The sequence below is a fragment of the Corvus hawaiiensis genome, chromosome 19, assembly GCF_020740725.1.
Source record: "Corvus hawaiiensis isolate bCorHaw1 chromosome 19, bCorHaw1.pri.cur, whole genome shotgun sequence".
Classification (NCBI taxonomy): domain Eukaryota; kingdom Metazoa; phylum Chordata; class Aves; order Passeriformes; family Corvidae; genus Corvus; species Corvus hawaiiensis.
The window spans coordinates 1,152,722-1,176,994 of record NC_063231.1 but is presented as its reverse complement, the minus strand read 5'-3'; the positions used below and the strand labels follow the sequence as shown (position 1 = coordinate 1,176,994).

General features: G+C 68.0%; 1 protein-coding gene across 1 annotated transcript; it reads right to left on the bottom strand.

The window, feature by feature from the left end:
* Positions 1-380: 380 nt before the first annotated feature.
* Positions 381-23,590, bottom strand: BAHCC1 (BAH domain and coiled-coil containing 1). Its single transcript, XM_048323671.1, is given in 29 exon segments — positions 381-1,413; positions 2,281-2,517; positions 2,847-3,997; positions 4,438-4,605; positions 4,687-4,809; positions 4,892-5,000; positions 5,092-5,167; positions 5,272-5,396; positions 5,398-5,526; positions 5,603-5,710; positions 6,050-6,375; positions 6,540-6,701; positions 7,159-7,330; positions 7,434-7,548; positions 7,813-7,914; positions 8,056-8,192; positions 8,303-8,487; positions 9,039-9,660; positions 9,662-9,746; positions 9,835-10,193; positions 10,475-10,701; positions 11,076-11,234; positions 11,314-11,522; positions 11,843-11,948; positions 12,027-13,649; positions 13,952-14,074; positions 14,849-15,028; positions 21,259-21,569; positions 23,463-23,590. Coding segments are annotated over 28 exon segments (7,500 nt in total). The 5' UTR covers positions 21,434-21,569; positions 23,463-23,590; the 3' UTR covers positions 381-1,206.
* Between the last annotated feature and the right edge of the window lie 683 nt (positions 23,591-24,273).

Below are 24,273 nucleotides of genomic sequence, written 5' to 3'. Positions count from 1 at the left end.
CCTGCTCCATCCCTGATCCAGCCCTGCTCCATCCCTGCATCCCTGTTCCATCCCTGCATCCCTGCTCCAGCCCTAATCCATCCCTGATCCATCCCTGACCCATCCCTGCTCCATCCCTGCACCCCTGCTCCATCCCTGATCCAGCTCTGGTCCATCCCTGCATCCCTGTTCCATCCCTGCATCCCTGATCCATCCCTGCATCCCTGTTCCATTCCTGATCCAGCCTTGTTCCATCCCTGACCCATCCCTGCATCTCTGACCCATCCCTGACCCATCCCTGACCCATCCCTGCTCCATCCCTGATCCATAACTGGAGGTTCCAGGGGTGGTCACAGCACGAGGGAAACTGAGGCAGAGCCGAGGGCGGAGCCGGCGCCAGCAACGGTTCATATATTTATTCATAAGCCAAGTTATCCATAAAAAAGTTCCATAGTAAAAGGCCTTTACAGGGGTGGCGGCTCATAAAACCTTTGTTTAACCCTTTGCTCCTTTTTTTTTGTTTTTTTGTCCTTTTGGGTTATTTTTTTTTTTTTTAATCCTGTTTTGTGGGATTTTTTTTTTTTTTTTTTTCTTTTTTTTTTTTTTAGTGTTTACACTGGAAAAGCCCCTGTACATATTTTCCAGGCAGCGGCGGCGGGACGGGCCAGCGTCCGCCGGCCCCGCGGGGTCCCCGTGGTCCCCCCGGGGTGTCCCCCCCGCGGTCACCCCGCTATTGCACTGGGGACGGCGGCGCTGGGCCCCCCGCCCGGGGCCGAGCCCCCCGCCCTGGCCCCTCTGTACAGCGCTCCCCGCTGTCCCCGTCCCCCCAGGCTGGGGGACACAGTGCACTGAAACGACCCCACCCCCACCCCCTTCCCCGAGGATTATTATTTTTTTTTTGTGATTTTTTTTTTTCATCATTTTTTGTCTTTTTTTTTTTTGTTTGTTTGTTTGTTTGTTTTTTTTCCTTTCTCGCTTTTCCATAAAACTTCCCGGAAGAAATACAATATTTACAGGCAAAATAAATAGAACAACACACCTGATTTCTGCTTCACCTGCTGGCAAACAGTCAGAGGTACTAGGGAAAGTTATGGCTTGTAGGGGAGCCCCCCCCCACGCCCGCCGATGTGCCCCCCGTGTCCCCGCGCCACCCTTTGCATAAGAGCCGGGCGGGGTCAGCACAGGGCGGGCACCCCGGGGGTCAGCAGGGGCCGGGCACCCCGGGGGTCAGCACAGGATGGGCACCCCGTCGGCGGTCACCAGGCGGCCCGTGGTGGGGTCGTAGGTGCCCGCCAGGTAATAGAGGTCCTGGCGGTCCTGGCAGCGGCGGCCGCGCGTCAGCTGCTCGTAGTGCTCCCGGCCCACCACCTGGCACTTGTGCGAGATGGTCTGCACGTCGTTCTCGTCCTCGTGGCACGACTGGTACAGCGCGTTCTGCGGGGACAAGGCGCCGTCACTGCCGCTGCCTGGGCTGCCACGTGGCTACCTGCTGGGGGACATGGCTACCTGCTGTGGGACATGGCTACCTGCTGGGGGACATGGCTACCTGGTGTGGGATATGGCTACCTGCTGGGGGACATGGCTGCCTGCTGTGGGACATGGCTGCCTTCTGTGGGATATGGCTACCTGGTGTGGGATATGGCTACCTGGTGTGGGACGTGGCTACCTTCTGGGGGATATGGCTACCTGCTGGGGGATATGGCTAACTGCTTTGGGACATGCCTACCTGCTGGGGGATATGGCTACCTGCTGTGGGACATGGCTATCTGGTGTGGGACATGGCTACTTGCTATGGGACATGGCTACCTGCTGGGGGATATGGCTACCTGCTGTGGGACATGGCTATCTGGTGTGGGACATGGCTACTTGCTATGGGACATGGCTACCTGCTGGGGGATATGGCTGCCTGCTGTGGGATATGGCTGCCTGCTGTGGGACATGGCCACCTGGCATGGTGCATGATGCCACCTACATGGCTACCCGAGGTAGGTAATGTGGCTACTTGACACTGTATGTGGCTACCTGATGTGGTGCATGGCCACGTGTGGCTACATGACATGGGACGTGGCTACCTGGCACGGTATGTGGCTACCTGACATGACACGTGTGTACCAGACGTGGTATATGGCTACTCGCCCTGGTACATGGCTACCTGATGTGGTGCGTGGCTCCCTGGCATGACATGATGTGTGGCTACCTGAGATGATGTGTGGCCACACGACATGGCACATGGCTACCTGACCTGGCACGTGGCTACCTGACCTGGCATGTGGCTACCTGCCCCCGGAGCCCTGCCCTCACCTTGCCGTCACTCTGGCGCTTGCCCAGCTTGGTCTCCTCGGGGTGGTAGAACCACTTGACCTTGACCACCATGTTGCTGGCCCAGGACTCCCACATGCTCTCGATGCGGCCGATGTAGGGCAGGTTGGGCCGCCCGGCTGACAGGAACACGGCGCAGTCGCCCACGCGCAGCGTCTCCTTGCCCCGCACGATGGCCTTGTAGAACAGCTTCCGCGCCTTGCCCTTCATGCCGCGCCGCTGGGGAGGGGACACGGGCTCAGGGCTGGCACGGGGACTCCCCAGCCTGGCATGGGGACAGCCCAGGGCGACGTGGAGAGCAGTGCCAGGGCGGGGCTCAGAGCCGAGCAGCGCCCTGGCCGCAGGGGACACAGCGGTGCCACAGCACCCGAGCGTCCAAGGCTCTGCCCTGAGCACGGGGCACCCCACGTGTCCCCGCGCACCTGCACCAAGCTGGGCTTGCTCCTTCCCTCCCAAACCGTGCCGAGGTGGGTGCCCATGGTGGGCACTGCCCGCGCCAAGAGCCGGGTGCCGGCTGTGCCATGGCAGCTGCCCGTGGGGTTCCTTACCTGCGTGGGGTTCCCCGACCACCTCCAGAGCTGGCGTGCGGGCAGGAAGGCGGAGATCTTTGGCCGGTTTTCCACCGAGGGCAGGCGCTGCCGTCGGGAGAACTCTTTGGCTTTGGCGAAGCTGAGGGGGTCCTTGCGCTTGAGCTTGGCCTTGGGGCCGGCGGCGGCCGCCTTGGACAGGAAGCAGCGCTGGGGCGCGGCGCCCTTGGGCCGCAGCGCGTCCGGCTGCGCCAGCAGCGCCGGCACCGGGTGCGACAGGCAGGTCTGGAGCAGCAGCGCCGAGTCCTCGTCCTCCGAGCTGTAGGAGGAATCCTCATTGTCCGAGGAGCAGAGGCTGGAGGTGGAGATGGAGCCGGAGCTGGACGAGGTGGAGGAGCCCGAGGAAGAGGAGGACACGGAGAGGCGCGTCATGAAGCGCGAGGAGACGTCGGCGCCGAGCCCACCCGCGTCCTCGTCCTCGTCCATGTCCGAGTAGGAGCTGTGGCAGTCGCTGTCGCAGTTCAGGGCGAAGTCCCCGTGCCCCGAGTACTTGCGGAGTGCCAGCCCCACGGGCAGCGGGTGTGCGGCCGCGCGGCCCCTGCGCTCCCGGCCGCCCAGGCCGGCGTGTCCGTAGCCGTGGCTGCCCAGCGGCCGCTCCAGCCTGGCCCCAAAGTCCTTCTCGGCCAACAGCAGCGCCTTGCACGTCTTGTTCTTGGGGGACGTCACCCCTTCGTGGTCCAGCTTGACCAGGAACTCGCTGCCCGCCGCCTTCCTGCGCCCGCTCCTGCCCACCTCGGCCTCCAGCCGCTCGGCTTTCTTGGAGCGCAGGAGCTTCTGGGCCGCCGGCAGCACCAGCCCGGCGCCAGCGCCGAAGGAGCCGTAGGAGCTGGCGATGCGGCTGAAGGAGTCGGCGCCAAAGGCGTTGCCGAAGACAGGGGCAGCGAGGTGGTGGTGGTGGTGGTGCAGAGGGAACAGGGTCTCCTTGGCCCGCAGCTTCTTGGCACTGCCGTTGACCTGGAAGAGGTTCTGGAGCACGGCCGAGCCCTTGTTCGCTGCCTTCCGCTTGGTCTGTGCCACGGTGGCCCAGCTGAGCAGGGACCCTCCGCGCCGCCCGGCCGTGGCATCGCCCAGCGCCGGCCCCCGGCCCCCCGACAGCCCCTCCACGGCTTTGCCTGCAGAACACGGGGGTCAGGCGTCCAGAGGCCACAGGAGGAGGGAGGGAGGGATGATCTGGGGCTGATCTCCATCCTTCATCGTGCCACCCCTTCCTCCAACCCCAGCTCCTCACCCTTCTCTGCACCCCAATATTCCCAGCCCCCTTAACCCCATCTCTGCATCCCAGCACCCCTCCATACATCCCTGCCTCTTTCCATGAATCTGCTCCCCTGCCTACATCCCAGGACCTTTCCCCCCATCCCAACAGCCTTCCCCACAACCCAGCACTGTTCCCTGCATCCCAGCATCCTTCTCCCATCCCAAAATCTCCTTCTCGCATCCCAGCATCCTTCTCCCATCCCAAAAACTCCTTCTCACATCCCAGTGCCTTTCCTCATCCCAACACCATTTCCCTCATCCCAGCCCAGCAGGGTATCCTGCTCCTTTCCCCCCATACCACTTTTCTCCTTGCCGGCCGCCTTCCTGCCGGAATTCCGGGGGGGCTGGGGGCCGTGGTCGGGGCAGAGCGTGGGGGGCAGCGCCCCAGGGGTGCCCACGTCGCCGCACGCCCGCTTCGCCCGCCGGCAGGAGCTGGACACCAGCAGGGCCGGGGAGGGCTCGGTGCCTGCAGGGAGCGGGGGGTCAGGGTGGCCCCGTGCTCCCCACACAGCGCCCCAAATCCCGTGATCCCACCCCGGCCCCTCACATTGGATCTTGAAGTCGGGGGGCAGCAGGCGGATGTTGGACACAGCGATGTGTCCCGTGTCCCCATCATCGAACTCCACCAGCACTGCCTCGGCATCCTCCTCCTCCTCGTCGCTGGAGGAGCCTGCGGCACAGGGGGGCTGTTGGGATGGGCACGGGATCCCCGGCACCGCCCACCCCACCGGCTGACCCCCCCCCCGCCTCACCTCGCACCACATTCCCCGGATAGAGGCACCGGGATTTCTGGCTCCAGTAGGCGCAGACGCGGGTGCCGGGCGGGAGGCTCCGGCGCGACTGCGGCCGGACATCGAGGACCTGCAGGAAGCACCGTGTCAGGGTCTGTGGGGTGCGGGACCCCCGCGCGGACCCCTCACCCTGGTCCCCAGCCCGACCTCCCCCCACTCACCGCCTCCTGCAGCAGCTGCTCCTGCGAGTAGATGCGCTGCCGGTTCCCCCGCTCACCCTCGATGATGATGCTGTAGCTGGGGAGTGGGCACAGAAGGGGCTCAGCACCCACCTCAGTGCCCCCCCCAAATAGCTGCGACCCCCCCCCCAAATGTCTGGGAGCCCTGGAGCCCCCACTCACATGTCGGGGGGCTGGATGGTGCGCACGCTGCCGGCGTAGAGCAGGCTGTCCTCCTTGGGGATCAGGATGTGCAGCCCATCCCGCAGATCCTCCTTCTGGATGGCGCAGGCGTGGGGCACCCCCCCACGCGCCCCCCCCCGCCAGGCAGCCCCCCAGCTCCTCCTCCTCCTCCGAGAAGCTGCTGTTGTCGTCGAAGTCGAAGTCGTCCTCCACAGTGAAGCTCTCCAGGAGTTTGCTGACGGCCCGGCCCTTGCACTGCGGGAGGGGCTCGGGGTGGGTGGGGGGCAAAGGGGGCCGTGCCGGGGTGTGGGGCAGTCCCCCCGGGTCTCACCTGTTTGGTGGCCACTTTGCTCTTGACCTTGGCCAGCTTCTTGCCCTTGCTCAGGATGGTCTTGGCGCTCCGGGGAGAGAGGGCCAGCGAGAGCGCCCCGTTCTTGCGCTGCAGGGGGAGGTCAGGGCCGGCCAATGACCCCTCTGTGTGACCCCAGCTCCCCCAGGGCTCACCGGTGCCTCCCACCACCCTGGTCCCTGCACTGGTGCTCCCTCAGCTCCCCCAGCACCCACAGCCTGTGCAAAAACGTGCCCCCATCCCTCTGCACCCCACAGTTCCATCAGTGCCCCACAACTGCTCCCAAAAACCTGCACCCCCATCTCACCAGAACCCTCCAACACCCCCAGCCCCTGCATGCCCTGGTCCCATCGGTGCCCCCAGCACATCCAGACCCCACACCTCCCTGCCCCCCAGCCCAGGGGTGCCCCCACCCCAGCCCCTGCTCACCCTGAGGGCCGCCTGCAGCCCTTTGCTCTTGCGGGTGCCCTTCTTGCCCCTCTCTCCCAGCCGAGCCCCCTCGTCCCGCGGCCCCAACAGCCGGGGGTCGGTGCCCCCAAAGAGGCTGCCGGGGGCTCCCGGGGGGCTGGGGCCGCCGGGGGCTGGGGGCCGCAGGCTCTCCTTGGCCTTGGCTTTCAGCTTCTTCTTGCTGCCCTCGGGGCAGCCCCCCGCCTTCCGCCGGCCCGGCACCTTCTCCAGCTTCCCAGCTCCCCCCGGCTTCACCGGCCGCCGCTTGATCTTCACCTCCCCCTCGGGGCTGCCCAGGCGGCAGGGACCTGGGGGGAACAGGGGTCAGGGCACCCCACGGGGTGACAGGGCTCCGGGGACCCCAGGGAGGTCCAGGCTCAGAACACCTCACGGTTGCCCACCCAGTCCCAGCACGGACCCCGGGGGTCCTCGCCCCTGTGCCCGCCGACATTCCCGGGGGGAATCCCATTACCTAGCAGCCCCTGCCTCTCCTTCTTCTTCTTGGCCTTCTCGTTGGCCTCCATCTTCACCACGGAGGATGGGGAGGGCCCCAGCACAGCCACCGGCCCTGCGGGCAATGACAGCCCCGGCTCCTCGTCCCCCTCCTCACTGTCCGTGTCCCCCTCAGGCTCGTCTGCGAGGGGAGGGGACACTGGTGAGGGACCCTGCACCCAGGGGTAGTCCCTGCACCCCCAGTGAAGGATGGGGTAAGCTGGGGCCATGTGTGACCCCCTGGCATGAGCCACCCCCCCACACCTGTCCTGGACACCCAGCATCCACTCCGCAGTCCCACGCTGGACTCAGCCCCCATCCCTGTGCTGAATCCTGCCCCCCCAGACCCATGGCTGGACCCTGCACCCCCAGCTTCGACCCTGAACCCCCAGTCCCACACCAGACCCCGGAACCCCAACCCTGACCTCACATCCCTGTCCCCATGCCAGATCCCACATCCCTGTCCTCAGCCCCACACCGCCTCCCAACCACATCCCCATCCCGACCCTGTCTCCCATCCTGGATCTCACCCCATCACTCCCACCCCAGACCCCTCACCCCCACCCCAATCCCGCACCCCATCCCTGTGCCCGCCTTGCCTCTGAAGTGGGGGGGCTGCCGGGGACCGGGGTCCTGCCCCTGGTACTTGGAGCCCTTGGAGCCCTTGGGCCGGTTCAGCTTCTTCTGGATGCGGGCGCCAGGGTTGGGGTCCCTCCGGCGGAAGGGGCTGAGCCCGGGGGGCAGCCCCTTGCCCTTCACCTTCTGCTTCAGCTGTGACACCCCATGAGTCACCACACAGGCCAGAGGACCCCACTGGGGGAACTCGGGGGGCTTTGGGGACAAAACACACCCCCCCAGACCCTGTGGGACTCACCGGGGAGCCCTGGAGGCTGCCGAAGGTCCCCCCCGCCAGTTTGCTCCTCTTCTTCTGGGGCTCGGGGTCCCCCCGCAGCTCAGCACACAGCAGGGACAGGCTGGTCTTCACCGCCCTGGGGGGACACGGTGTGGGCACGGTGCCCGTGGGGCTGCTGGGGGGACCCTGGACCCCTCAGCCTCATCCTGCATCCCCCAGAAGGGCCCTGCACCACATCCCAGATGGATCCAGACCCCACCCTGGCTGGCTCCTGCACGCCCCAGCTGCCGTCTCCCTCTTCCCCCTCCCTCCCCTCTCTCACTAACGTCTTGTGACATAAAACCTGAAGATTGATTTTTTCCCCTGGGCCAAGGGGGGACACGCGGCACCGGTCACTCACTTGACCTTGCGGCTCTCGGCCCTGCCCAGGGCACTGGAGTGTTTCCGCTTCCTCGGCCGCCCCGGCCCACGCCGCGCCGGGCTCCGGGAGCTCTCGTCACGCCTGGAAAATGGGGGCACGGTCAGCAGAGCCCCCGCCGCCACACAAGGACAGGCCCAACTCATTGCACAGATGGCTGTCAGCGCTGCCCCTGTTCCCCAGGCTCGGGATGAGGACGGGGATGGGGATGGGGACGGGACGTACTCATGGTCGTGGCGCCGCTGCAGCCTCACCAGCTCCCGCTGCTTCTCCTTGTAGCGGCGCTGGAGCTCGGCCAGGCGCATCCGCACCTCCACCTCCTGCGTGTTCAGCTGCTCCATGGCTGCCTTCAGCGGGCACACCTGGGGGGCCGGGGGGGTTTGGGCACAGCTGGCAGCGCCAGCAGCCTCAACACCAGGGCTGAGACCTGCACAGCTCATCCCCACTCCCGCCCCCTCTGGGAGACACTCACGGCCTTGGTTTTGGGGGTCCACGTGTACTTGCGCCGGGGGACGCGGGCGCGGGGCGGGGGGGACACGGGCAGGGGGCTGAGTGCGGGGGGGCTGCCCTCCCGCCCCGCCGCCTCCACCAGCGACCAGGCGGCCGCCACCGTGGCCAGGTTCTGCAGGTTGAAGGCCAGCAGCTCCTCATCCTCACCTGTGGGGACGGCACGGGGTCAGCAAGGATGGACATCCCGGACCCCTGCGCTGGCTCTTGGGGGGCTGGGGGGCACAGGAGCAGACCCCCAGCTGCGAGGGCCATGGTGATGTGCCTCATCTGGCCACGGCCGACCCAGTGCCCATCCCACCACCCCAAGCATGGGGAGTGGGACCCCACAGCCACCCCGTCACCCCACAGTGTCCCCACTGAACCCAGCACAGGGTCCCCCCTCCACGCTCCCTCCCTCCCACCCGCGAGGCTGGGGATGTGCCAGGCTGTGCGGCCATCCCCGCTGGGGCCTCCGGGATTCCCTGGGGAAGCCGAGCTGGGAGGGAATCCCGGCGCCTGCCTGGAGCCAGCGCTGGAGCCGAGCACTGGCTGCGAGTGGGGCACAGCACAGCACGGCACGGCACGGCACGGCACGGCACGGCACGGCACGGCATGCAGCCCCCCAGGACAAGGGGTACTGGAGGATCCTGGAAACACCAGGGGTGCTGGGAGTCACCAGGGCATGCTGGGGACAATTGGGGCCACCGGGCGTCACCCACCTTCCCTGGCCAGGTCACAGCGGCGCCGGCGCAGCTCCAGGTCGGCGAGTTCGCTGAGCAGGGCGATGCCGGGGATCCCTGAGGGGTGGGGGGCGGGCGAAGGGGGGGCCGGGGGGGGCTCCTCGGGTTCCTCCAGCGCCGGCAGCTCCCCCAGGTCGATGCCGGCGGCGATCAGCGCCTCCAGCCCGCCCGAGCAGCCCTGGTGCCCAGCGGGGACGTCACCATCCTCCTCCTCGTCGCAGCTGCCCTCTGGCTCCGAGCCATCGCTGTCGCCTTCTTCCTCCTCCTCGTCCTCATCCTCCTCCTCTTCCTCCTCCTCCGCAGTGGGGGGCAGCGGGGAGCCCCCTCCCTCGGGCACGGGGTGCTGCTGCTCCGGCTGCTCCGGCGCTCCCTGAGCCCCCTCCCGGTGCCCCCCGAAGGGCTCCTCGGTGCCGCCGCCGGCCGGCGCTGCGGCCCGCTCCCCGCAGAGCGGCCCCGGGGGGAGCAGCAGGTGGTGCCGGTGCAGCAGCGTCCCGGGACCCTCGGCCGGGGGGTCCCGCGGGGGGCCCGGCTCCCGCAGCGCCTCGGCCGTGGGGCTGAAGGTGCGGGACTGCTCGGGCTCGGCGGGCGGGGAGCCGGCGTGCACGGGGTCGGGGTCCGCCGGCTCGGCCGAGTGCGCCGCGGGGTAGCCCATGGCGGCGGCGGGGTAGCCATACCCGGGGGGCAGGTCTGCGGGGAGCGGGCGGTGATCAGCGGGGACGCCCCGGTTTCCCCCGCCCGCCCGCCCTCCTCCCGTGCCCCGTCCCCGCGGTCCTACCTGGCTCCAGCGGTTTGGGGGTAGCGGCGCGGGGGCTGCCCCTCGCCTCGCGCGTCCTCGCCGTCGCCGCCCTTGCTGGGGGCGGGCAGGGGGCTGGCGGCCGGCGAGCGGGGGGCCACGGCGGGGCTGGCGGCGGGGCAGGCGGGTAAAGTGCAGGGGGCCGTGGGCAGGGTCACGGGGCACTTGGCCGGGTGCCGCAGGGCCGGCGAGTGGCAGCACGGGGACAGCTTGGGGGGCGCGGGGGCCGCCGAGGTCAGGGCCTTGGCCGGGGGATTTAAGGCAACTGCTTTGTGGGAGGGTTTGAGGGGCTTCTCAGGACCCCCTTCCTCCAGCTCCAGGGGCTGCTCCTCCGGCTTCCGCTGCGGGGTACAACGGGGTGACGCGTGTCAGTGCCCGCCCCACAGCCTGGTTCCTGCATCCCACATCTCAGCCCTGCACCCCACATCCCCATCCAGCCCCATGGTCCAGTCTGTGCCCCACCACCTGTCCCCAGGCCCCGAGTCCTTCCCCATATCTCCCACCCCAGTCCCATAACCCACCCTCCACCCCAACCTCCATCCCACCCTGCATCCTCCAGCCAGCCCCACATCCCATCCCATCCCATCCCATCCCATCCCATCCCATCCCAGCCCCCTGGCACCTGGCCGTGCACCTGGCGCTGGATCTCGAGGGCCTGGGCCGCCCGTTGCTGCTGCTGCTGCTGCTGCTGTTGCTGCTGCTGCTGCTGCTGCAGGGCATAGAGCTCCTGCTGCCGCAGGAACTGCGACCGTGGGTACACGGGGAGCTGCCCCGTGTGCTGCAGGTGGGCACCGGGACCCCGGCTCGGGTACATGGGGGGCCACAGCGACGCCTGGTCCATCACATCAGCTGCCGGCAGCAGGGGGATCAATCGGGCACCCTCTTCAGGGTCACCCCACAGACCTCAGCAGTGCCCAACCCCAGCCCTGTGACCCTGGCAGCACCCCCAGAGACCTCCATCTCCCACCCCTGAACCCCGAAAGCACCTGCAAGGACCCCATCCCCCTCCCCTCCAGCCCCGAAAGTGCCCCAGAGACCCATCTCCCACTCCTGCATCCCCAAGCAGTACCCCCAGCGACCCCATCACCCATGAACCCCCAAAAGTGCCTCCAGTGACCCCCCATCTCCCAGGCTGCACCCCCAAGGACCCCTTCTCCTCTCTCTCAGGCCCCCCAGCCTCCAGGACCCCCATCCCCAGCACAAGCCGGGTGTCTCAGGCTCACCCAGCGTGTGGGGGGTGCCATGGGTGGGGGGCTCCGTGGGGAGGATGACGAGCTGGGCAGGGGGGTCCTGGGCGAGGGGGAACACCGGCTGCATGGCGCTGGGCATGGAGGCAGGGAAGGCAGGGGGCAGGTTCTGGTGCAGGGCGGGGTGCCCGATGCCTGTGGGGATGGGGGGTCTGTCAGCACCCCATTGCTGGGGTTCAGCACCCACCCAACTTCCCCCAAAGCCGGCACTGACCATAGGAGTGTCCCCCCATCCAGATGGAGGGGCTGCGGGTGCGGGGCAGCCAGTGCGTGTGTGCAGGGTGGGCGTGGGCAGTGGGGTCCCCCCCGAGCTGCCCCGCCGGCAGCGACGAGCCCCCCGCCATCATCAGGTGGGGGGTCAGCTCCCCAGGACACCCCCCCGATGGGTGCATCCGGGCGAACTCCACCAGGTCCTTGTTGTCCCTGCGGGAACAGGGGATACACAGAGTGGGGGGCAGCACTGGCACCGCCCACCCCTGCACCCCCAGGGACCCCCATCTCCCACCCCTGCACCCCCAGCAGCACCCCAGGACCGCAGCATCCTTCCCTGCACCCCTAAAAAGGTCCCATCTCCCATCCCTGCATGACCAACACCCACAGGGACCCCGATCTCCCAAATGCACCCCCAAAGCCATCCATTGGGATCCCATCTCCCATCCCTGCACCCCAAAAAGCACGTACAGTACATTTCTGCCCTTCACACCAGGGTCCCCCCTCTCCCCCAGCAGCACCCCATCACTCACTGGAGCAGGATGTCCCTCCCGGGCAGCCCCAGGCGCTCCTCGCACAGCCGGCCCCGCTCCTCCTCCGCCTCCAGCTCCATCAGGTGCACGGGGCGCGCGGTGCCCGCTGCCACGGGGACACCACGGTGGCATCAGCATGGCACCGGCAGCCCCTCGCCACCCCGGTCCCCTCCCCAGCCCTTACCTTTCACTCCCGCAGCCGCCCGCTGCCGCCCGGTGCTGCCGGTGCCGCCGGTGCCGTAGGGCTCGTGGCGGCCCAGCGTGTCCTTCTGCCGCGCCACGGCCACCGCGATGCCCACGGGCGGCTGCCGCACCTCGCCCTCGGTGCCGCCGGGGCCCAACGCCTCGTGCTCCCGGCCGCGAGCGCAGTCCGGCCGCTCCAGCTCCGGCTGACCCTTTCCCGATGGGAATTTGGCATCCTGGTGGGCGCAGCTGCCCTTGGCGCTGCCCAGCCCCACGAAGGGGGGGCCCTTCTGCCCCCCCAGCAGTGCCCCGTTGCTGTACTTGAGCAGGTTCTTCATGGCCGACACCTCGTCAGGGGCGTTGGGCACCTCCTGCGCCCGCACCAGCCCCGCGCCGAAGGGGTCCAGGTAGGGCCCCCCCTTCCGCTCCTCCGCCACAGCCAGGGGGGGCCCCTGGCCCTGCACCCCCCAGGGGGGCAGGGGGTGCCCGCCGTACCCCAGGGCACCCAACTCCAGGGGCTTGCGCTTGCCCTCGGCCGCCTCCGCCTCGGGGTGCTGCTGGTGCCGGATCCGGGCCACCTTCTGGGCCGGGAGGTCCTTGGGGGGGCCCTTCTCTAAAGTGCAGCAGGAGGGGCCGACGCGGACGCCCAGGGGGTCGGGCCGGGGGGCGCGGGAGCAGTCAGGGGCCGGCGGCACCTCGAAGTAGCCCTTCTCCAGACCCGCCTTGGGCGCCGGGCACCGGCCCGAGAAGGGGGGTCCTTCGGCTGCGCCCCCCCCCAGGTACTCCAGCCCCTTCAGCCGGGCGCCCGGAGCCCCCCACTCCAGCCGCCGCTCCGCCGGCCCCTCGGCCTTCAGCGGGTGGTGGAAGGGGGCACCGTAGGGCTCAGTGCCCGCCTCGGAGTGCCGCTCCTTGCCGTCCCCGCGCTCCATCCCGCCGGACTCCGCCTGGAAGGAGCGGCTCTTGTCCGTCGGCGGCCCCACCGAGGGCACCAGCGTAGCCCCGCTGAGCTTCAGCTCGCGGGCGGGGGGCTCGGGCAGCGGGCACAGCACCTCGGGGCCGGCGTGGAGCGGGAGGCAGGGGAAGGAGCCGGCGGCGGGCACGGCGTAGGACACGGCGTGATGCAGCATCTGCCGCCGCTCCACCGCCTCGCCGTAGGGCTGGGGGGCCTCGGGGACCCCCGGCTCCCGCTCCTTGGGGGCGCAGCGGGCGGCACGGGGCAGGGCGCTCCCGGCACAGCTGGGCAGCGCGGCGCGGGCACCGTCCCCGTCCAGCCCCTTGGCCCCCAGCAGGCACGAGGCCAGGGGCTTGGGGCGCCCGTCGCCGGACCCCCGCGGCGGCACCCCCTCCTTGCAGTGCCCCTCGGGCGGCACCGGCAGCACCGCCTTGTGCCGCTCCTTCGGGTCCTCCTCGGGCAGCCGCTCCTTGGGGTCCCCCTTGCCCCCCTTCTCCTTGCCCGCCAGGAAGCGCTCGTAGTCCTTGGGGGTCTTGGGGAGGGGACCGGCGTCCCGCTCCCGGCTGCAGGAGCCGGCGGGGGGCCCGGGGGCGGCGCGGGCGATGCCGGGGAAGCCGTGGCTGGCGGGGAGCAGGGGGGGCTGCGCCGGAAGGTTCCGCAGGTAGAAGTTATCTGGAGGGGAGGGCGATGGGTGAGACCCCCGCGCACTCCCCACCCAACCGGCGGCCGCAGCAGTGAGGGGAGGAGCGGGAGGAAGGGTCGGGCTCGTTAGGTCCGTGTCCCACCCAAACAACGGCCCCATTAGCGCCTGCCACAACACAGTGAACAGCAGGAGCGGGGCCGGGACCGGCACCCACCACCCCACCCGCTGCTCCGGTACCACCTGCTTCGGCACCCAGCCCCCCACCCCTGCCCGGCTGGGGACACGCACCCCCATGCGGGTCCCTGGTGGCCCCGGTACCCCCGGTACCTGCCTTTCTGGCTCTCGTAGAAACGGTGCTGGCCATAGAGCACGTTGCCATTGCCGTGGTGGTCCAGGTGGCCCATGGGCAGGAAGGTGGAGGCCAAGCTCCCGGAGAAGCGGGGGTACCCCGGGGCTGGGGACACCGAGTCAGCGGGGCTGGGGTGGCACCTGCCCCCGGCACCCCAACCTGCACCGCTCCAGCTGGGAATTCTCTGCAGAGCCTGCGATCCCCTCCAGGCTGAGACCCCTCCCACCCTCTGGGAGCCGGGGGGGGAACGGACTGAGACCCCCCCCCCCAAACTCGTGTCAGCAGTGGCCGTACTTGGCTCGGCTCGGCACGGCTCGGGCGGGCTGTCCATCAGCCGCGTGCACTGCCCGTCCCCGTCCCCCCGTGCCCCCCCGGAACGCCGGGAGCCAGCTGGCAGCCGGTCAAACTACCAGCCGGGCCGGCTGCCAGGGCCCCGCGCCAGCACCGCCGCCCCGCTCCCGCTCCTCCGGCGGGACGGAGACGCCAGCACATGGGGGGGCATAGGGACTCGGTTTAACCAGGTCTGCCGCGGGGGGCGGGGGGGGTCCCCACACTGTCACCTGCCCCAACACGGGCATCCCTGTCCAGGTTCATCATCACCAGTGACACGAGGTGGCCCAGCCTCAGCCCGGCAGGAGCCTCTCCGGCCACCCTGAACCCCAGCTGTGGGGTCTGAGCCTGGTCCCCGTGGATGCCCAAGGGTTTTGGGGCATGATGGTGGCCGTACCCACCCCCATCACCCAGCAGCCACTGACCCAGGGGGTCTGGATCCCGTGCATGTGGGCACTGGTAGGACGTGACCACTGGCACTGGGCAGAGCCATGACTGCCTCCAGCCACCCTGGACCCACAGCCCATCCCCACCCCGGTGCCCACTCACCTTCGTGGGAGTGGGAGAACCAGATCTGGGAGGTGCCGGAGTGGGGCCCACAGAAGGCCGGTTCTGGGGGGGAGGCGGCGGGGCCGGCAGGGTGGCTGGGCCCCCCCGAGCCCAGGCTGCCACTCAGGAAGCCCCCCATGAAGGAGGAGGGGGGGGCACTCCCCATCAGGCTGCTGCCGGCTGCAGGGAGAGGGCACAGTCAGGGGTGCAGCCCCTGGGCACACACAGCCCTCGTGCACACACAGCGCTCGTGCCACGTGTCCCTCGTGTGACTGTGTCCCTTGTGCACACACAGCCCCTGGGCGCACACAGCCCTCGTGCTCACACCTCTCGCGTTACCACGTCCCTCACGTCACCCTGTCCCTCGTGCACATCCCCTGTGAGCACCCGCGTCCCCTGTGCGGTCACATCCCTCGTGCACGCACGTCCCTCACACCCCCAGCCCCACGGGGCTCAGATGTGCTCCAGAGTGTGCGAGGCACAGCAGAGCCGTGCAAGGGGCACCAGAGCCCTGCCCTGTGCGTGTCCTAAGCACGCACACGTGTGCCAGCACACGGGAGGCTTTGCACATGCGTGTGGCTCCCCACGCTGCTGCTCCCCCGAGGGGACACCGGCTGCTCCCAGTGCCAGGACAATCCCAAGATCCAGGGATGTGGGCTGTGCCGTGCCATGTTTGTGTGTGTGCGCACATGTGTGTGAGTGCAAGGAGGGGGGACAGCCCTGACCCCGACCCTGACCCTGCTGCCTCCCGCGCAGCCCGGGGGGGCCCCCAGCACCCTTGGGGAGGCCCATGGCCGGTGCTCCCCATCCCGCCCCCCATCCCGGCCAAGCTGTGAGATCATGGTGGAAACTTTGGAGCTGGTGGCCAGCGGCTGGGCGGGGGGAGCCGGAATGGGGGGAGCCGGATGGGGGGAGCCGGATGGGGGGAGCTGGGATGGGGGAGCAGCTGCCCCTCACCGTGTGGCCCCGCTCCCCATTTCCGTGTGTGCCGGAGCAGCCGTGGCACGGCTCGGCACGGCTCAGCACAGCTCGGCACGCGTGGCGTGGTGCGGAGCGCGGGCTGGCTGCCCGCCCGGCCGGGGCAGGAAGCGATGCTGCTCTCTAAGCCGGCCCACGCTCCCCGGCTAATCCCACCGGGATGCCTCTGGGATGAGTGTCGGGATGTGGTTTCAGGCAGCTTCACTCCTTCCTCCGTGGCGAGGCCGAGCCGGGCAGGGCCGCGTGGGCCGGGGGCACGGCCGCATCCCACCCGCAGCTCTGGGAACCGGACATGCACCGGGATGGGTGGGCACATCCCGCTGTGCCAACGCGTCCCGGGGGATCCCTGCTCAGCCCTGCCCGTGGCAAACCCACCCCGTGCACCACAGCCCCGGCCGTGCCGGGGGACCCCGCGCAGGCGTGGAGCCGGCAGCGTGCCGGGCGGCTGTGCCGGGCGGGAAGCCGAGGTTTCCAGAATGAGACTTTTCTGGAAGCTGTGAAACGGGCTGGAAAAAAATAACCCCTCACCCCGCCCCGATGGCGGCGGGGCCGGAGTGTCCCGGGGGGGCCGTGGGGCCGCCGCTCCCCACCGCCCACCCGCTGACTCACGGGTCCCCCGGTGCGCGCTGGGCCCGTGGCCGGCACTGCCGATCCCCGTTCCCACTCGCCACGGCCCCCTGCATGCTCATGCTCTGCCACGCGCAGCACTGAGCAGGGGCACGGAGCAGCCCCCTGGTTCTGCCCCTCCAGCCACGGTGATGGCGAGGTCACGACAGGGACGGGTCACTGAGGACGTGCACAGCTCGTGTCACTGATAAGCCACCAGTGTCAGAGCAGCCCGTGCTGCCAGTCCCGGAGACCGGGCACAACTCGTGCCACCGATGAGCCGGCAGCGCCGGCGGAGCCCCGCGCCAGGACGGGCACAGCACCGTGGGGCCGGCTGCCAGCACGGGACAGATGGGCTGCGGGGTCCCAGCCCGGCCCCCCCCGCCGCCCCCCGGCAGCGTCACCCTGGGAATTCCCTGGCTGGGCTCCCCGAGGCCGGTGCCGTGACTCAGCCCCGCCGGCATCGCTCCCGGCTCCGGCGCGAAATTTCCCTTGGCCCCGAATCTGCAGAGGGTCACACGTGTGACAAGTGTGCCAGGTCTCAGCATAGCCACACTGACAGCGCCGAGGGGGGTGGGGGGCACCGGGGGGACTCAGGAGGGGGCAGCAAGAGGTGTTCCCTTCCCTCCAGCTGCTCCTCGCCCCCACTCCAAGTGCAGCACAGATGGGAATGTGTTGGGAAAGCAGAAAGTTTCAGGGCCAGCGTGTGGAGGGGGGGCCGTGGTCCTGGGAGGGTTCAGCCCACGGCTCCTCTGGGATCCCCAAGGCGGTGACAGACCCAGGGCTGTGCGGTGGCGGGGGGGACGTGCACAGGGTTGGGTTTCTCCCTCGGCTATTTTGGGGCTGGAACATTCCTAATGGAGCTGGGGCCGCGGGCGGAGGGCTGGGAGCTGGCAGGGACCCTGGCAGCGGCAACCTGGGCCCCCCCAAATCGGGCAGGGGGTGGTGGGCAGCCCCCATCCCCCCCCCACGTGCTTCACAACCCACACGGCCCCTTTAAAAATTTGGCAAACAGGGAATAAATGGGCTCTGGCTCCCTCGGTGCTGTAACTCCAACTGAATCCATATTGTTACGGCACTACATGAACGCTGCAGTGGTGAAACACTGCTGGAATGTGCCCGACAGGGCCAGGAGGGCCATCCCAGTGTTATCCAACGGGTTATCCCCTCCGGAATGCCACCGGCAGCTGCACTGGCCACAGCCACTGCACACTCAGTGCTTGCACACTCACTGAGGCTCACGAGGGTGATGCACACGGCTGGAAAACACTGCTGGCACAGCTGGGAAAAGCTGCTGGCACGGCTGGCACACGCGTGTGCTCAGTGCATGCTCCCTGCACGCGTGACTTTCACACCCAGAGCACGATTTGCACACCCAGAGCACAACCTGACACACACGTGCCTTGCCAGACCATTTCTGGAGCACAGGGACCAGGGAGGGTCCGGTCCTGGGGGTCCTGATGTCCCACCCCAATCCTGATGTCACATGGATGCCATGCACAGGGACCCTTCCCAGGAACCCCCCAAAATGTGGGCCTGTGGGCACCCTGTGCAGCTCCTGTGAATGTCACACACGTGGGTCCTGGTGGGGGGAGGACTCGTCTACCCCCGCTTCCCCCAGGGCTGGGGGACCCCAGCACCCAGCAGGGTCAGACCCTGCCCTGGGGTGATGCTGTGGGGCAGTCAGGGCACAGGCAGGGCTGGGGGTCCTGAGGAGCCAGGGGTACGCAGAGTGGCCCCCAAATTCTCCGTGGAGCCCATCCACTCCCCATTGTTCCCCGGGCAGCGTCAGGGGCCGGTGGCAGCTGCCTGTCCCCCAGAGCCTGGCACGTGGCAACATCTCCGCCTAGATCCAGCTCATGACTAAGGAACAGTGGAACCACTCGGGGATGACTCTGCGAGAGCCGGGGTAATTCCGCAGGATCCAGGGTTCTGCACATCCCGCTGCTCCCACCGGCCACGTGCGGCCCCCGGCGCCTTGTGGCTACCAAGGAGCAGCCCAGTTAATCTCCAAATCTGGTTTAACTTTGACACTTACTTTTGGCAATGCACCGCATGGGGGGTGGGGGGAGCAGGGAGCCCCTGCACCGGAGCCGTGCTGGAGCCGTGCTGCGGCCTCCAGCCCCTCGTCAGATCCCGTCTCCAGGGAAGCAGCGATGTGGAGCGGCTGCAGCGCTGGCACCCGGCCCTGTGTCACCACCCAGCCAGGGGCACCGTCCCCACCTGCCTCCCACCATCACCACCCAAATCCCCCCTCAAAACCATGCCAGGACCCGCACAGCACCCAGCCTGCGGCGTAATCCAGGGAGGGGACAGGTGCGGGAGCACATCCAGCTGCCGACTCACTGCCTCTGGGATACACCCTGGGATGCACCGGGATGTGCACCGGGACCTGCACTGTCATGGCCAGGCTGCGTGCCAGCACCAGGACGCACACCGGCATTGCCAAGGCCAGGCTGCAGGTCAGCACTGGGATGCACACTGGGATTCGCACTGGGATGCACACTGGGATGCACACCCCCACGGGCAGGCTGCACACCCGCACTGGGATGCACATGCACACCCCCCTGGTCAAGCCACACACCGGCACGGCCACGCTGCTCCCGGCCGAGAGCTCGGCCATGGTGACAATCAGCCCGGCGCAGTCACAACTCTCCACTAGTCCACAAAAACATCCGAAGGGCAAAAATTGCAGCCAGGCCCCAGCGTGGCTCAGCCGGGCCTCTGCCAGAGCTTCCCACCCCCGCTTGTGGCGGAGGCACTGGGACCCCCGGCCCTGCTCAGCACGGGGTGTGCTGTGGCAGTGGGACCCACTACAATTGGGGTGCAGAGGCTGCACCCAACCTGGGCGGGCTCTGGTGGCTCCTGGGGTCTCCATCCTCCCCTCCCTGGGCACTGCCATCACCCACCCGGTGCCGGTGCCAAACCCGACGCCATCCGGAGCGTTCGGTTCCAACAACGTGCGGCCCTGAGTTACGGCTTTAATAAAATCAAGGAAAACAGTTTTATCTCCCATTCCCAGGGCGGCCGCCGGGCCCGGCAAAGGCTCCTGGGAGGTGTAGTCCGGCCCCACGCCGGGAGCCATTTGGGGGAGCGCGGCCGGAGCCCCCCCAGCCCCGCCGTGCCCCCCGGGTGCCGCGTGCCGCACCGGCATCGCCCCGCCACGGCCAACCGCGGGCTGGCTCCGTGCGCTGGGTGGGGTAATTATCAATCATCGGCGGTAATTACCGCGCCACGCTGCCACGGCTGCCGGCACCGCGGCCGGGCCGTGCCGGGGGGACACGGGGTGCTGGGGATGGGGACCCGCGTCCCACCGGCACCGTGCCGGCCACTCAATGCTCCGGTTTATCCGCCCCAGCAGCGTTCCGGCCGCGCGGAGCCTCGGAGCGCAGCTCGCTGGGAAGCGCTCCGGCTGCGCCGGCCCTGCCAAAGCCGGAATATTTTTAGCTCGTTCTGTTGTTGGGTTTGGCTTCTCTGTTTTTTTTTTTTTTCAATTTTTTTTTTTCGGCGCGTTTCTGCCGGGGTATTTTTAGCCGGATCCATGTTATTTTAACAACCTCCGGTGCGTTCGGGCTCCCATGTGTCGCCCAGGCCCCGGCGGGTGTGAGGGTCCTGCACGGAGACGCCGCCGCGGCGGGAAGCCGGAGGGAAGCCAGCAGCACCCCGGCGTCCCTCCGGGATCCCCCGCGCGGTCACCGCGAGCCGGAGAGCGGCCGAGCCCCTACCCGTATCCCCCATCCCGGGGCCCGGCTCCAAGCCCCCGTCCGCACTCCTCACCCAACAAAGCTGGGGGAAGCCAGGGTGGCCCCCCGAGCCCGGCGGTGGTCCCGGCAGCGGGGGCCGCCGGCACAAAGCGAAACCGCCCCGGCCGCGGGCCCGATCCGGCGCCGCCTCCCCGGCACCCCCCGGTGCCCCCCGCTTTCCACCTCCTTCCAAGAGCCCCCACGGCTGCCACCCCCCCGCGCCGGCCCGGCCGTGCCCCCCGCCCTAATCCACGCACTAATTGTAATCCCATTAAAGCAGATATAATTTTATTAGTATTCACAGCTCATCAAGGCGGCGACAATAACCGGCGCTGCCGCCGTGCCGCGGCCAGACAACCGCCTGCGCCGGCGGGAAGCGAGGGGCCCCGGGGCTGCGCCGCGCCGAGCCGGCACACGGCTCCCGCTCCGGCCCTGCTCCCGCTCCGGCCCCATCCCGGAGCTCAGCAGCGGCAGGGTGCTCCCCGCCGGCTGCGCCCTCAAAGCCGCCGCGCAGCGAACCCCGGTTTAGGCGCTGTGCACCCCGGTTCAGCCGTGCCCGGCTGCAGCCGAGCACATGCCGCAGACAAAGCCGCGCGGGCAGCTCGCCGCGGACGCCGGATCCGGTGACCCCGCGCCGGTGCTGGTTGGCCGTGCCGAGCTCGGCCGTGTGCCGCGCTTTGTCCAGCTCCGGCAGCTGCCGCGGCGAACACGCGCCGCGAACCCCTTCGCACCCTGACACTTCGGCGCCGAACATCGAGCCCGGGCTCGGTGACCTTCCACCGCCGCCCCACGGCCCCGCGCATAACGGCCTCCTTGTTCACCCCGAACGCGCCTCCTTGTCCCGGCACCGGGATCTCGCCGGCGGAGCCCGGGGTCACGCTCCTCCCGCGCCGGCGGAGCGGCCGGGTGGGGGGATGTCCCCCGTGTGTGCGAGTCCTTACCCCAAAACCACCGGACGCGGTGACAGCGAGGTCAGCACAAAGGGAGGCCGAGCTCCCGGGGCCGTGCCGAGCTCCCGGGGCCGCGCCGAGCCTCCCAACCCCTCCCGGCCCCCCACACCGCGGCCGCCCCGACCCCTCTGACCTGTGTGCGTGGCCATGGAGATGGGCGCCGGGAAGTACTTGGTGGGCTGGAAGTGTCCGGGGGGCTGCACGGCCCCGTGTGCCGACCCCGCCACGCGCCCCGTGCCGTGCCGGTGGCCCAGGCTGCCCCGCTCCGACAGCAGCCGCGGCGGGGGCGCGAAGTCACGGCCGTCCATGCCGGGGGCACCCACCCGCGGGGGGGCTCGGCGGGACCCCGACACGGCTCGTGGGCGATGCTCAGCGCCGCGCCGGGCCGGCTCGGCGGGCGTCGTGCCGCGCTCCGCGCCGGGGCTGTCGGCTCATCCTCCGCTCCTGGCACAGGGAGAGAAAGGAGAGAGTGAGAGCACAACCGGGGTGGGGGTACGGCCATTCCTGCACCCCAGAGCCCCCGCGCCCCAGCACGCCGCTCCCCGTTTCCCCGGTACACAGCCCCCTTTCTCTGCGGTTCGCAGGGCCCCGGGTTCCCTGGTACCCGCGGCGCACGGTCCCTGGTCCCCGCCATCCCCGGAACACGGCCCCCCCTTCCCCCAGTTACTCCCAGTTCATGATCCCCAGTTTCCGCAGCGCACAGCCCCCTCCACTCCATGTTCCCGGTGCTCCCGGAGGGCAGCCCCCCCTTTATCCAGTACTCCCGCTTCTCAATCCCGGTTGCCCGGAGGCCGGGCACGGCTGTCCCCGCTCCCGGGGCCCGGTTCCCGCGGCTCCGACCCTTTCTGGCCGCTGCTCGGGTTCCGGTTTCCCGGCGCTCGCTTCTTTTATCTCTCCCGGTTCACCGACCGTATCTCCCTGGGGCTCGGCCCCGCTCGCCCTTGCTTTCCCCGCTTCCCGTTGTCTCCCCGGTGCTCGGCGCCTCCCTCGCCGCGGTTCCCCGGTTTCCTTCCTTCCCCACCCCGGTTCCTCGGTGTTTCCCCGTCTTCCCTCCAGCCCGGTTCCCCCGGCCCCGCTTGCCCGATATTTCCCGCTGTCCTGACCCTCCTCGCCCCGGTTCCCTGGTCCGTCCCCGGCGCCCTGCCCCGGTTTCCCAGTATTTGCCCGGTCTCCCGGCCGCGGTTCCCGGTCTCTGCCGGTGCCCGGCCGCGGCTCCCGCCCGCCGGGTCATTGTTCTGGCAGCGCCGGGGCCGGGGGGCCCAATCCGGCGGGGGGAGCCGGGCACGGGCCGGGCGGTGGCGAACAAAGGGGCGCGGGGCGGCGAGCGCGGCCGGGGGGCGCGAGGGGCCCGGCCGGGGCCGCGGGGACCGGGGGGAACGCCGGGGCGAGCCCCGGGGGGAGAAACACGGGCCGGGAACAAAACATGTGTATTTCCTTAAATAAAGCTGAGGCAAATATGCGAAAGAGGTTGGTTTGGTTTGGGATTTTTTTTTTTAAATTGAGATTAAAAAAACAAGTGTAAAGCGAAAAAATTAATGGGAAATAATTGAAAGGGAAAAATATTTAAAGCAAAAAATTTAAGGCAGAAAGGGCTCGATGCGAAAATGTTTGAAGGCGCACTGTTTAGTGAAGCAGCGTTTGATGAGCAAATGATTTAATGAACAAATGTTTTCACGCACAAAATTTTAATGAACAAAATTTTAAGGCGAAGCGTTTTAAAGCGACGGGTTTTCAGGGAAAAATGTTTTAATATAAAGAGATGAAAGGGGAAAAATGTTTTAATTGGAAAAGATGAAGGGGAAAATATTTTGGTGGGAAGAGATACAGGGGAAAAATATTTTGGGGGAAAAAAGATGAAGAGAAAAAATATTTTTGTAGGAAAAAGACGAACGTAGAAAATATTTTGATGCCGGAAAGATGCAAAGAAATATTAAGGTGCAAACAAATAAAGCGAAAAAATAAATTATAAGGTAAAAATGCAAAAAAAAAAAAAAAAGAAATTTGCAAAAAATAAATTGAAAAAAATTACAAAATGCTAAATAATTAACGCCCAAGAATTAAAAATGTAATAAATCCAAGTAGGCAAAGCAAAAAAAAACCATAATGCCCAAAACACAAATAAAAATAATGCCCAAAACGCAATTAAAAAAAAAATTAACGCCCAAAAAAACAAAATAAATAACGCCAAAAAAATTGTTAAGGCGTAAAAAAAAAAAAAAAAAAAACAACAAAAAACACAACAAACAATAACCCCGGAGCGCCCGAAATTAAAATAACCCCCAAACAACAACAACAACAACAACAACAAAAACCCACCCGCGGATCGCAGTTACTTACCGGAGGGGCGTTCCGCGCGCGGGGCGAGTGCGGTCCCGTGGCGGGGGTGCGCAGCGTGCTCCTGCCGGTGCCCGTGCACTGCCCATGCACCGGCTGCTCCTGCAGCAAAGGGAACCGGGGGTGTGTGGTTGGGGGGGGTGGGGGGGGGGAGGGAAGGGGGGGTGGGAAAAGGCGGGGGGGGTGGGGGGACCCCGCCGCGCCTCCCGCTCACGCCGCGCGTTCTCCGCCGGGGCGGGCGCGCCCCGCATGCTAATGAGCGCGTGCCCCGCGCGCGCGCCCCCTCGCTGATTGGCCGCCGCGCGGCGCTCGCGCCCCGCCGGCCATTGATCCCCCCCCCCGCGCCCCCCCCCCGGCTCCATTCTTCCTCCGGCGCGCGCGCCGCGCGTCAAGCGAGCGGCGCTCCCGATTGGCTGGCGGGCCGCCAGCGCTCCTGCCAATCAGCGCGCGGCGAGCGGCGCGGAACGGCGGCGCCTAATTCAAGCCCGGCGGATGAATGGGGAGGAGGGAGCGGCGCGCAGGCGCGGTGCGCGCGCGGGGCGGGGGGGGTGGGGGAATCGCATTGCCGCGCGCCCCCCGCCGCAGCGCGCGGGCCCCCCCCCCGCGCCCTGATTGGCTGGCGCCGCGCCAGCGCGCTGTCAATCACGCAGTGTAAACAAGGCGCTGATTGGTCGGTGCCGCGGGCGGTTTCAAGGCGCCCCCCCGGGGGGGGGGAACACGCGCGGCTGGGGCGGTTTCGAGGCCCCCCCGCGCACACCCCGGAGCGCCCCGGGCCGGAGCGAGCGGGATCAAAGAGCGGCGGGACGGGAACGGG